This window comes from Myotis lucifugus, unplaced genomic scaffold, assembly GCF_000147115.1.
Source record: "Myotis lucifugus unplaced genomic scaffold, Myoluc2.0 scaffold_5, whole genome shotgun sequence".
NCBI lineage: Eukaryota > Metazoa > Chordata > Mammalia > Chiroptera > Vespertilionidae > Myotis > Myotis lucifugus.
This window is the reverse complement of record NW_005871053.1, coordinates 16277045-16291045: the sequence shown is the minus strand read 5'-3', so window position 1 is coordinate 16291045 and position 14001 is coordinate 16277045. Positions and strand designations below refer to the sequence as shown.

Genomic DNA, 14001 nt, shown 5'->3' with positions numbered 1-14001 from the left:
AGTTTCTTTTCTCTTGTTTGAACTATATCCACAAGTGGAACAGAAGAACTATACTAATTACCAGCAGAAATAAAAACTCACAGGAAAGAAAATGAGTAAAGCTACTTTCAACATTAAGATCCCAGGGGAAAAGAAAACATTTTATAGGTATTCTGCATGATGTATTCTGTCGTAAAAAAAATTCTTTGTGAGTTATATATCACCAATAACTTATAATAGAAGCTTGTCATGATATGAAAACGAGAACAAAATCCTAACAGCAACAAATTTTCCAAGATTATATTTAAAAATACGTTCTACGACAGATTTCCTCCCATAAAAACATGCACGCTTAAGTTGGGTTGCAGGGTAAAAAAAAAAGTTTAACCTTGAGCTTTCATATAATAAATAATAGTTCTACTTTCAAGATATATCAGTTTCAAAAATGATTGGAGGCAGTGATACTATCATTGTTTTGTGAAAATCATAGTAGCTCAAATATAAGCAAACATATCCCTTATACCTACATTTAACATAAATATATCTGAATTGAAATTCTTCCTTGAATTTGCTGCTTCTAATATACCCCGCAACGACAGCCCACCATATGCAACGTTAAGCAAAGTGTCAATATTCAAGTAACAAGACAACAAGCAGATTTGTTGCATAAACGATGTAAATATTATTAACAGAAAGTGCCATATGATATCTCATGTGTGGATGGTTGCTGATCACCTATCTGTTCTGCTGCCTCAGTCTCTCAGCTGAGATTTCGTCAACAGGTACCGCACGCATGTGCCGTGCGGAGGCAGAGCCGTCTGCGCGGCTGCCCTGGGGAAGCAGCTCACCCACCTGCTTCTGCTTCGCTTCAAACTTATCAGCACAATGTATTCTTACCCTACTCCTGCCGACCCCTTGCTCCCACTCTCTGCATTTCTTGTAGTAAGCCTCCCTCAAGTACAATTGTCATTTAAATACTGACATCGAAAATAGCAAAAGGATCACTCATCGACAACCATGTCAGAGCACCTATGCTTGAAATTTCTACCATAAATTGAATGAAAAGTTAATAATAAAAGTGCAAGTGTAGAAAAAAAGTAATAAAATAAAATCCAACCATGAAAAGTACCTGCTACACAGAAATTTGTTTTTAGTCTTTGAAAAAAAAAAAGGACTGTTTTAATAGACATAAACTTTAGGTGGAGTGTGTGTATGTCAGAGAGAGAGAGAGAGAGAGAGAAAGAGAGCGAGAGAGAATTGAAAAATGGAACAATTTTTGGACTTGCAGTCTTCTAAGTAGTACCTAAAATATTTTCCAAGTTTAACTGATTTTAATAAAACATCAGCTCTTGTATATCCCAAAAGAAAGCGACAGTTATATTAATTTTTTTCATTGAAAACACAATTTCCATTGTTTCCTGTGCCATTTACTTATTCTAGTTTATCAATGACTCAAGATAGAAAAGCAGATATGATTAATCAAGTCTTATTGATCATTATTTCACACAAATGTCTGCAAAACACTTTTTCCCAATCATAAATTTATAAATCAATTTAAATTCCTGGTAATTAAATTTATTAGCTCTATAACAGCAAATGTGGTACTTTATATAAAAGCAGTATGTGAAATCTGTACTCAAGAATATATTGATCAAAGGCAAAAACAGCAAACATTTCTATTAAACCAGAGTCTAGGACCAGACTAGAAAGTACTAAACATCACAGCCTGCAATTGTTTCAAGTACACCTAGCAATTCTGCTGATTTGGGACCAGTGAAACTGATTACTTAATGAGGCAATCATTCAAGGCATCCAAACAGACAAAAATAGGGAATCATTAGCATAGCCGTCTTCACCTTGAGATAAAAAATTTTGAAAAATGTTGCAGACACTTAAACTTTTGGAATCTGACCCCATGCTTAAACTAAGGGGGAGAAAATCTAAAAAGTGACAGCCAAAAATTCAGGGGAAAAAAATAATGTATCTATAATTATATTATTCATTTATCTTCTCAGGTAATATTTTCAACTATCTTAGAAATCTCAAGTTTTATACAGATTTTTCTCTACAGATTCTTGGAAGTACTACTTCTTTTCTCCCCTCTGGCCATACTCTTGTGCTATCTAAAAGTAATTAATGAAATCTCTGCGCTCTTGTATTTCTGTCATAAGTACCTGCCTACAAAAAGATTTTCAAAGTCCCTGCCCAACATGAATAAAAACACAAAAAAAGATTTTCTATTTATGGGGGAAAAAAATGGTACTGGAAACTTAGCCACTGAAGCCTTTAATATAACTAAAGAAAAACACACTACGTTTTCACTCAGAAGATACCAGAGACAATTTTAAGAATCTCACTGATGTGGTACAGCCAGGAGAAATAAAAACTATTCTCTATTTTTAAAAAAAAAAATGGTTCCTGAAATAATTCCAAAGAGGCCCTACAAACTGTCTTTTTAAGAGAAGAGAAAAGCAAGTCAACTCACATATACAGCTTCCAAACAGAAGTCTTACCCTCTTCCAGGAAAACAACAATGAGACTTTATTGCCCTGCTATGATTCTTTCCTTTCAGACATGATTAATTAGCAAGTATTACACTTCCCAAAACTCCCACCACACTCTGTGGTCTATCATCCTAGCTGTTGATAGACCCATATGAAAGAGCAAGTAACCACTAGCGGTATAAGACAAGTATCCAAAAAACTCTTCTCTCACATCTTTGCCTCCCAAAATGAAGCAGGCTGCTTTTAACACCTCTCTCTCTCTCTCTCTCTCTCTCTCTCTCTCTCTCTCTCATAAAGAAATCACATTTTTAAAAACATAGTCATTTTCCTAACAATACCTTTTAACATCTGAATAAGGCATGCAACATATTCAGTATTTGCGAATACATGACACATTTAACCTGTTCCCTACCTATATTTTAAGCTGAAGTTCTAAAAGCCTTGTGAGTCCATGTAGTTTATATTGATAACCATCCACATGCACAATTAAGAAACAATAGAGAAAATGTGAGCAAGCATGTTTGGGAGAATGGTTTTTATAGAAAAAAAGTTTATTTTCCAAATAAAAGCTAATATGTCACACATGCAATGGAGATAGGAAATAGAAATAAAGGATTAAAAGAAAAGACAAAAAGAAGAGGGCAACTCTAAAATGTGAATGAATGTAAACTCTGATCTCTGCTTATTGCTCCAAAACACTCTTTCAAGATAATTTTCCCTTTAATGCAATCAATTTCCAAACTGTCCATGTGAACCAAGAAGCCAGCCATAGCTGAACGTGCTACAAATATATATTTTAACAACCAACCATTTATAAAGACTCGGGTTTCCCCTTCAACTTTTCAACTGTTGTGTCCAAAAAACGTCACCCATAGTACAATACTAATAAATAGATCTTGGTTCCAGGAAACATTTTAAAAAATCTATTCTGGTCAAAATATCCTTGCTTTTTTTCTGTTGTATTAAATTTAGGATCAAAAACATCAAAGCAGCTTCCACCTCGGACCTAACTTTTAGAGGATCAATGTGACAAGGCAGTCAGTCCCTGATAGATGTTTCTCTTGATAAACGACTTGTTCAAAAGAGACATTGTAGCTTTCATTTCCTGACCACAACACACTTTTAATTTGCAACAGCGGAGCTGCCAGAGTGTGAGCACTTGCCCACTTTCCAGCCTTTTAGGTTTGGAGCCCTGGTTCCTTTAGGCCAAACATCTGAGACAAAATCTAAAAATAATCCGAGCAATAGAATTACAAAACAGGAGCCACTAATGCCACTTCATACATATACACAAGTGTCTACTTTATAGATACAGATATAAACTTTTTCTCCCCGAATTCTAGTGTAGGATAGCAAGGGTCCTGAGCGGACATCATTTGCACAACAGGCATTTAAACTCTCAGGGAAATAAATTATGTGACTATTAGTTAATAGTAAGCAGAGCCTGGGTGGGGGGCAATTTACACACTTAAATCTGGTGTTAAATGTCATGAATTATATGATTGCCTAACCCAATGTGTTTTTTACATATTATTGCAATGGTTATCATTACGACTACCCAGAAATCACACTTAAGTATCAATAAGGTAAACAGTCAAACCATCCAATTTCTGCTCTCAGCACATTGTCTGAGCTCCGATTTAAAATTTATAAATGTAATATCCTCCTCATCACAGGCAGCGGCCCAATCTGCTCTGAATATATATTACAGCTTTAACATCACAGAGGGAAATCGCCCATCTGGCAATCCCATTCGCTCCAACAGCTCCGGGGGAAAAAAAGCTGTGCTCTCTCCTCCTTAAAACATTTCTCAGGGCAAATTATGTGCTTCTAAAATAAACAGTCTTCTTATTGATCGCTTCAAAGTCAACAAGTTCCAAATGCAAAATTCAATCAAATCCTTCCTATCGGGTAAGAGTGGTGTGTGTTTAGCTCGATAGTCACCAGAGTCCAACCAGAAGTGTATGTCGCACAACGGCTCTTGTAGCCCCTTTCCTTGTATTCACATTTGTGTTATGAGAGAGCAGTAACCACTGCCACATTAGAGACCCCTGGCTATTGCCCCACTGCTATTTGTTTCTTTCATATTCTCCCTTTTCCTTCTTTCTCTCTTTTCAGGGTGAATGCATGGTGGTTGGGTAAATGTACCCAAAAAGAAACAGTGTAGAGTGGACATATCCTTTGGTTATGCAAAATACTTTTAACATCTTTTTGTTGTTGCTGTTCCCTCTTAGTCTTAATTGAATATCACAAAGTGTACACACGGCATGGTCACAAGAGCTATTGAAAACCCCCTCTCACTCCATTTATCTGACCTTTTTTATTTTTTGTAAAGAAAGAGGAAAGAGCGATCTCAAACAAAGTCAATTTCAGTGCCTGATTATTTAATTCTGTCACAGGTTAAAAGTAAAAAGCGCTGACAGGCAGTCAAGTGAATGGCAAGCAAAGAAAAAAGGAAGAAAAAACTACCACTGTTCCTTAAAAGGCATTAAGGACTTTAAGCAATCAAAATATATTTTTATGTTCATGTAAAAAATATCCCTTCATAACTCACTCCCCAAAACACACACACACAGACACACACACACACTCAGAAGAACTGATTACTCCACAAAGTACAATCATTGAGAGAGAGCCCATAGTCCAATTGCATTAATAGATTGAGAGAAAAAAATTCACCCAGTTCTGTGTGTGTACATATATATAGATATAGACATATACTTTCATTAGTAAGCAGTCTTTCCCTACACTCCCGCCCTCTCCCCTTTTCACCCAGCCCCCTCCCCAAAAACCCCACACCGAGTTTAACTAATTTACATACCATTTGACTTCAGTGGTTATACAGTGCATTACTAGTAACATGCAACTTTGGGATTACCGCTAAACCCATAAAAGTGCACTCCAGTAATCTATTACTCAAAACTGAAATATATAAACATGTGATAGCAAAAATAAACAAGCATTTTGACAGATTAAAACATACATTTAAAAAAAAAAGGAATTATATATCATGAGCATCTGCTTCCCAAACAGGGTCTTCAATGGTTGGATCATGCCATTTAATTTGTCTTTCCTATTTAGATGCAAAGGAAGTAAATTCCAAAACTGACATACCATAAACACTGGTGCTACTGATCATTTCTTGCTGGCAGCACAAAAAGCTGAATTGGATTTCTCACAAGCAGGAATTCCAAAGGTTGCTTTTCATTAAAGCCACTTTTCCTCTCAGCTATCAAATGTCACTGCCTTGAAACGTGGGCCCTTTCGTCAGGTATTCATTTAACCTACATGCATATAATTAAGGGGGAAAGCAACATCAACAAAAAGGGGATCTCAGATCACAGGAGAAGAAAGGGAAAAAAAGCACATGACCAGGAATGCAAGTCCATGTCAATTTCACTCACTCCCATTGAAACTAACAAGAGCTCCGGGAGGACGGTAATAGGATCAGTGGATTGTATATACCATTAAATTATACATCTTTCTCTCCCGTCCCCTGCCAACAATACGCCCACCACGCTGTACCCCCTCCAAGATGATGTGCTTACATTTTTCTGCCACCGATCTTCTGACATGATCACGTTCCCCCAGCCACGAGATGGTAATTTAACCTCAACTTTCTGCGTGTGCAACATTCTTATTTACACTTCTTATTTACTTAGAAGTTAGTTCCCGAAGAAAGTCTAGCCCCACCCTATGGCTCCGCTTTCTCCTTCTTATTTTTTTTTTGTATTTATTTTTGAAGTAAAAAGATAGTAATAAGTAAGCACAAGATAGCGGAAAACGAGATTCTTGCCATCGCGAACTCTTAATCCCCCACTATTGTTACAATGATTAAGCAGCAAAAACATGCATCCTAACGTTTCAGGGCTACTTTGTACGGAGAAATTAGACAGCAGGTTGGCGTGCCGAATAGAAGCGAGTGCACATGCAATTAAATGTTTACGACACAACTCGAAGGTCTCCTTCTATTCCAGGTCTTGGATTTATTTATATTCTTTTAAAATAAAACAAACAAAAAAAACAAACACACACACACACAAATTTAAACAGCTGGTAGAAAACTACGAAGCTCCTCTTACCTGAACGCGCGGAGCGAAAAGCCCGATAGGTTAGCGTCGCATCGATCCGCTGTGTTTGCTGATGAATGGGAGCGAGGGTTAAGTGAAGGTGCCTATGATTTGAAATCATTCCAAGTTTTTGAAGGGAAGACGGACTGCAGCCTCTGCCATGTTGGAATTTCAAACCCAAAACAGCTGCTTGCGAGGAGCCAGCATGCCAGAGGCTGGGCGCAGGCGCAAAGCGCCGCCGAGCCAAATTCAAATCACTTTCACACTAAGAGCCAAAGATCAGTTTTCAAAGGCGAGAGGGAGAGGGACGCGGCGGCGGCGGAGAGGGAGAGGGGACGGGAGGCAGTGGCGAGAGGCGGGCAGCGGGAGGACCGGAGGGAGCGGGAGAGGCGCCCGGAGCCCGCGGAGCTGGCGGGGGAGAGAGGGAAGCGGGCGGGCGGGCGGGCGACCAGAGACGCGCCAGAGATTCATGGGCAGGGAGGGCGCAATGGCCGCGCGCGCCGGCCGGCCGGCCGCTCGGGTCATGTTACACGGCCCGGGCCTCGGCGGCCGCCAGCTCGCCGCCGCGCGCTCACGCGACCGGAGCGGCCCGAGGTCATGATGACGCGCGCGGGGACCCGAGCGCCCGCGCCCCGCCGCTTCTCCGGCGCCCAGCCGGGGAAAGGGGAGCAGCGCGACGGGAAGGGGCCTCTCCTTCCCACGCGTGATCAGCCGGCCCTCGCGCTCCCCGCCGCCGTGGAGGGCCCGGGGCAGGGCTGCGCGGCTCTGCGGCCCGCGGGTCCCGCCCTGTCCGCTCCCGGCCCCTCTCAGCACAGCTGCGGCCCGTCCGCCCTTCCCCACCCCCCCGGGCTCCGCGCACTGGACAAGAGCTGGCCCTGCGAGCCGGGACCTCACCCGCACTCTCCCCTGGGCCCCTGCACCAGCCAGGACATGACTCTCTGCCAAGGAGAGGCAACTTTGGGGGGGAACCGAATGAACCCTGTTGTCCTCCTCCGCCTCCCTGTGAATAAATAAAATCCTAAGTGTCTAGGTGTGCGGTCCATTCTCCAGCTCCCTGGCTCCCCTCCCTACCTCCCCCAGGCGGCTCGAGCGGGGGAACACAGCGCCTGGGGGCCCGGTGCCGGCTGCTAGTGCGCAGGCATGGACAGGAGGCTTCGGCTTTCCCAGCCCCCTTCTAGGGAGCAAGCGGGGGACCCAGGAGTGGAAAGAGAGTAGGGGCTTTGTAGTGCTGGGAGCTGAGGAAGAATGAAATGTGCAGTTGAGTGTGTTGCTCGCATCCCAGGGAGCAGTGCAGTGCTGATTGTGTGTTGCTGAGATAGCCTTTTGTTCGGAACATAAGGTTTAAGAAACACACACGTTTCCTGGGCTCTCTTGTTAGATGTAAATGTGCTGCATCCAGATGCTTACTGTGTAGTGCAAGCTCAGTTGGCTTCCTAATCACCCCGCCCCACCCCCAAACAGCCAGGATCATTTGAATGGGAACCTCATTCAGACTTCTAGGCTTCCAGTGTTGCCTTCAACCGATTTCATTCTAGACTAGCCAACCATCCAACTGAGATAATAAAGCAAACAATAACATTTGATCATGATGTCTATGAGATAATGTGCCCGGCAAAGTTCTTTAGGAATTGTAATGAGAAAGAGAGTGAGTGGGGTAATAATTTCTCTTTTCATTAAATATGACTTTAGTAGACAAATGGTCAGTTTATACTTTGGCCCAGTGGACATCCAGTCCTCTGTATTTTAACGAAGCTAAGAATGAAAGAGGCAAATTATATATTCGATCAGAGGCCCATCAAGCTGAAAATATTACCTTTGAAGGCTGGGATAGAAAATATACTTGTTTAGGACTGACTCTCCTCATATTTCCCCTGCTTTTCTGCTATAGATTTAATAGACTAAATTGTGTCTCTCCGTGACGAAATGAAGTGTTTTAAAAATCCAGATATGTACTTGGAAATTTCCTTCTCCTTTTGTGATTTTCTTACCTTTTTTTAGCCACTGAATGGATGCATTTAGCTATCAAGATGAGAAAGAAAAATCATTTTAGTTAACTCTAGACAGATGACAGAATTTAAAAGACAAAAGAAAAGTGATTCGAGATCTTACAAAATATTTCTAGGGAATGAGATTTCTCTTTGGAATGGATTTGACCTTTCTGTGCATTTTTTTTAAAAACCAGGCTTCAAAATAAAACAGAAGAACTTTATTCTGATGTAACAGAGAACACTGAAGCCCCTTTAGTTATATTTTACAAGATAGCTTTGAAAATGATATTAGGAATAGCTACGCATTGGGTTTCACCACAAAGAAATAAGTGTAGAAAAATGTCTATGGGTCACTGTTGGATTGAGTACAGATGAATTAAAAAGAAACAACAACCGTGAAGAGCTTATAATTTCAATTATTGCCCATTTGGAGAATGACGACAAGAGGTCCTCTGGACACAGCAGATGCTCTGTGCAATCCAAGCAAAACTGTGCTGTCCTTGTTCGTTAAAAAAATGTTCAAAGCACATCAACCTTTAACACTACATTCTAGTGTTGAATTTACAGTTCTTCATGTAAACCAAAATACTGAATAAAATATATATAATGGAATATCCACTGAATAGAAAACAATATATTTTGATGATTGAATTAAAGCAATTCATTTTCAATATCTAAAACAAAATAAGTCGTACTTTTAAAAGGGGCCAGGAAGAAGTGTGGTTAGCAGGAGTTTATTAGTAAAGTAGTACTTTGTTCAATTCTCATACGTTCATTTGAAGTACAGATTATAAAATCTATCATTCAACATACAAATGAATATAGTTAACTTTGTAATCAAAGAAAGGGAGACGATTTAAAAGAGTACCGTATGGCCCTGGAGGAATGTGACTCAGTGATTGAGCATTGACCAATGAACCAGGAGGTCACTGTTCCATTCCCAGTCAGGGCACATGCCCAGGTTTCAGACTCCATCCCCAGTAGGGGGCATGCAAGAGGCAGCCAATCAATGATTCTCCCTTGTCATTGGTGTTTCTATATCTCTTTCCCTGTCCCTTCCTCTCTCAAATCAATACAAATAAATATATTTTTTAAAAAGAGTACTGCATGTATTTATGCAGAGTTTAAAATTGTCCAAAATTGCATGTACTCCTGGGAAATAAGCCTTACATAATAGAATATACTTTATGAGCTTTGTATGACAATAAGATTCAAAGAGGAGTTTGTCATCCCACTATTTCTAGCTTTTATTTTTTAGGTATATATAAACTTTGTTTTTATCCATTTACTTTTTCCCAAAAGAAGATGAAACTTAATTTTGTTTTTTGAAAAGCTTCATTTTCTATTGAAAAATTAGCACATTTTTAAGTTTTTTTTGTCTTAATAAAACTATCTATAATAATAAAAGCATAATATGCTAATTAGACCAGATGACCTAACGGGACGAAGATGAGCTTCGAGGGAAGCCTGGGTCCCAGGTGCCAGAGGGAAGCCAGTGCCGGCAGCCGGGGGAAGGAAGGTCTACTCTTGCACGAATTTCGTGCATCGGGCTTCTAGTCTTTAGTAAAGTAGTATGATTACATACCATTTTAACAGTCACCATATCTTATCTACACTTAATTTTTAAACTTTTACTTAAAAACGTTTTTGGTTGTAACTAATAATCTATCCCTCAGTATATTTTATGAAACTTGTGGTGATAAGAGAATAAGAAATTTAGTCTTTAAAGGAAGTTGATTGATTAGTCAAGGAAAGAGTTAATTCAGTGGAAAAATGGACTAATTTTGTTCCTACTGCATTAATCACATGCTTACTTCTGTTTGAATATTTTTAGTGTAGGGAGAACAAATATAATGAATGTCTAATGTACATTATTTCTGACTTTTTTTAAAAAGAAAATCAAAAGAAAAATAAGCATAACTATTCTTATTTTCCTTCAGGAGGAGTGTGTGTGTGTGTGTGTGTGTGTGTGCGTGTGTGTCAAGCTAATTCAGGGAGGAAGAATTCTACTTTTTCCTGTTCTTATTCTACACATAGAAGCAACAACAACCAAAGTGAAGGGTAAGGAAATGAGCAAGGTGATACTGAATGTGATTTTGCAGATGACCATATGCTTGTCTGCATTGAACTAAGGATAATGTGACCCAGGTTAGACAAGGAGATGTGCTTTGCCTATGTCAAGGGAGAAGAAAAGGAAAGCAAGCAAAACATTCAGGTAGACAGAGCATAGAACAGAGATGAGGGTGACAAGATGCTTTAAGAAAAAAAAACACGTTGTAGGGAGCGTTAATGCTTGGTTTTTAATGAAATGCTAAACACAAGATAGTTTGCTTTTTAAATACCGCTTTATAGTTTCAAACTCAAATATTAACTATTTTGATAAGGATTAAACTTTTAATATCTTCTTCCAAACAACACTGTTTCAAAAAAGTCTTCTAGGATTTAGTAGCTATTTATTAGACCTAGATATTTTTGTCATATTGCTCACAAAATCTAAAGTGGGTCTTATATAGTGCAAATTACTGACGCAATATATTTTTTAAAATGTTTGCATACAATTGCAATTTAGGACTTTTCATTTGCACTTCAATTCAACTAAGAGGACTAAGAATTCCTTATGTCTTCCCCTCCCCCCATCCATACAAACAAACAAAAAAACAGCTGACATCTTGACCTCATTTTAGTAAAATGACTCAATTTGTTAGAATTACACTTGAATACAGATACTGTCAAATGGTATTAGGGTGGTCCATATATCTCCTTCAAGATCTAACCCTACAGTGGAGAGGCAAGTGCAAAAGCCTGTGCTGGGTTCACTGGAGATATTTTTTGGTAGCGCAGAAGTGTTTTCTTCTGATAACGTGAGGACTATGTTTTTTTCATTCATTCTTTAAATGGTGGTAGCGTTCATATATTTGCTGCAACCTCTGCCTGATTTTGCATGATTCTCAATTTCATACTGAACTTACTATAGTTAAAAGTATTGCCCCCCCCCAAAAAAAAAAAATTGCAGAGGATTTAAGAAAATAAACATTAACCACTCTGGAATGAGACGAGATAAATATAGTTCAAAGTGAATGTTATAAGTGACTCATAAAGAGGTTCTGGCCAGAAGAAGATATGGATTCTTTTATGAAGAAGAACAGATTTCCTGGCCTTGGTAGTCTTCATCTTTATGCTTCAGTACAACAAACCACTTGAAGTTTGCATACTCCATGCTGTTTGTCCCCTGACTGCCCTGCTTTTCATTGTGCCCTCTGGTTTCCCCTCTGGTTTCCCCTCCGCTTCTGTGGCCTAACTCCCATAGGTACTTGCCTCTTCCAAGAAGACCTCCAGGCTTTCTAGGGCTGCTTCAGTATCTTTCTCCTGCGCCTTCACATCATTTTAAAAGTACCTTTTAAACTCCATCCCTCTCTTTCTCTCTGCACCTTCACATCATTTAAAAAGTACCTTTTAAACTCCATCCCTCTCTTTCTCTCTGCACCTTCACATCATTTGAAAAGTACCTTTACAAGTGGGTGACTCCTATTAGATTGTAAGCTTCCAGAGGGCAGTCAGTTATTGCAACTTCCATGTTTACTGAGGAAATTAATGAGTCGATGTGTAGATGAAATAGGCTTGGGCGAAGGCAGCAATAAAGGGAACTATGAGAGCCTTTGCAAGAAACAGCATATAATCTGGTCCGGTTGAGCTTTTGCTTTCCACAGGCACGGGAGGGGAAATAAGGATGGAAATGAGAATCGGGGTGCGTTGGACAGGAACTTTCCCAAGGCCTTAGCTGAAAGGTCTGCATTTCAGTAGGTGGGTAACAGGACGCTCTGGAAGGTTTTTAAGCGGGAGATTTATGTGGTCTGAGCCCTGCTTTAAGAAGAGGCAGCTAATAGAACTGGAAGCAGGGCCTAGCTGGGAAGGAGCTATCATTGCAAGGGCCTATCATTTTCTGTTCCTTCGCACTGTCAATCCTTCTTGTAGGGGTGGGTGATATGCTTCCTTGAGTTTTTATAGGTGGTCTATTCTTATTGATTGTTCAACACTGCATGTTCATTTCATAATATTACAAAATGTCAGTGTGTTTAAAGGCATTCATTTCATGTCAAAGATATAAAGGGGGACAATACCTTAAAATTGAATGTGTATTTCCCCTCAAGCTGAACACAGTCTTTCTTTTCATTCCTTTGCCTCCCTCTCCCTACCACCACCACCACCACCACTTTACAATTAGTTCCACTCAGACTGCGCTTTTGGCTTAGCAGGTATTTCATTTCCAAGAGAAGAGACACCTGCAGATCAGAAAAGTTCCTCCCTGGCGTATGTGTGAGCACACAAACTAAGCAGAGTGACTTCAGTTTTTAGTTTTTATATACTGAATAAAAATACGGACAGACATTTCCTTCGTTTCAAGTACATTAAAGTTTCCTAAACAGGATTTTTAATTCATTTAAAACAGCATTAGGTGAGGTAGGCTGTTGGTGCTTTGAATTAATGTGCAAGCTGTTAATCTCCATAGACCTGGATTTAAAATTAGACAAAGCAATAATTAGTTTGGCACCATCATTTCACTACCCAGAGGGTAATAATGTAGGTCATAAAATACTACAGCCTGGCACAAGTTTTTCTTTTTTCTTTCTATCTTTCTTTCTTTTCTTTATTTTTTTTTAACAAAACAAGGATCTACTATTAGGTGGTGTGAAAATTAAAAAAAAAAGATTGCAGCTGGGAAGTACAACAGCTAAGCTTTTGCTGTGCACCCCACTATTCCTGAAGAGGCCTAAATTCAGACATTCCTATCAGGTTTTCCTGGTTTGAGGCGAGGCTTCCCTGTTTAAGTGATACAAAGAAATCTGCATAGCTGCTCCTTTCAGAAGCTGAGTGGCTGTTTTTCCCCTCTAATATTTTCCACATAGCATTTATGTATTTAGTCACAAAATTAAGCTTGTCATTTGCACTATGCTTTTATTTTACTGTACTTACTTGTCTCAGGGGCTTGCCCTTTGGTTAAATTATAAAAATGGTACAGTGTGAAGAGATTTTAAAAATATAAAAGTGTTGCTTTCAAGGAAATGCTTACCATACCTACCTTGATTTGTTTTCATGGCAAATGACTACTGGCAATATCAATAATTCAAGAACAGAAACAATGGAAATACAGAGGAATTGCATTTGGATACTTCTTCCTGTCAATCATCTTTGCCAGATTCCTATTTGAACATTCTGAAAATGAGGAAGCATCAGATCTAGCCTTAAGTATGAGTAATAGTGTTCTATTTTCTTACACTCCTCACCCCAACTGAGCTTTTAAAGTTCAGGTATCTTGGGTATCTCTATGTACTTTAATATTTCAAACTATGGAAATAATGTTTAATATTGTATTGGAAATATATTTCATGCAATGTACATGCACGGACTTTCTATTTTACATATAGCAATATGTAAGCACCTGAGTATCTATAGAGAGCGTTC

The 14001-nt window shown here is 39.3% G+C and overlaps 1 protein-coding gene across 2 annotated transcripts in view; it reads right to left on the bottom strand.

The window, feature by feature from the left end:
- The window catches only part of FIGN (fidgetin, microtubule severing factor), a 122398-nt gene extending 115513 nt beyond the window's left edge, over positions 1-6885 (bottom strand). Inside the window, exons 1-2 of one of the 2 annotated variants that reach the window (XM_006083199.3) lie at positions 6566-6885; positions 5598-5767 (exon numbers count right to left, since the gene is read on the bottom strand). In XM_006083199.3, coding sequence (XP_006083261.1) covers positions 5598-5622 — 25 coding nt within the window. In that variant the 5' untranslated portion in view covers positions 5623-5767; positions 6566-6885. The remainder of the gene's footprint in view (positions 1-5597; positions 5768-6565) is intronic. The other variant, XM_006083198.3, reaches the window with a different exon arrangement.
- Between the last annotated feature and the right edge of the window lie 7116 nt (positions 6886-14001).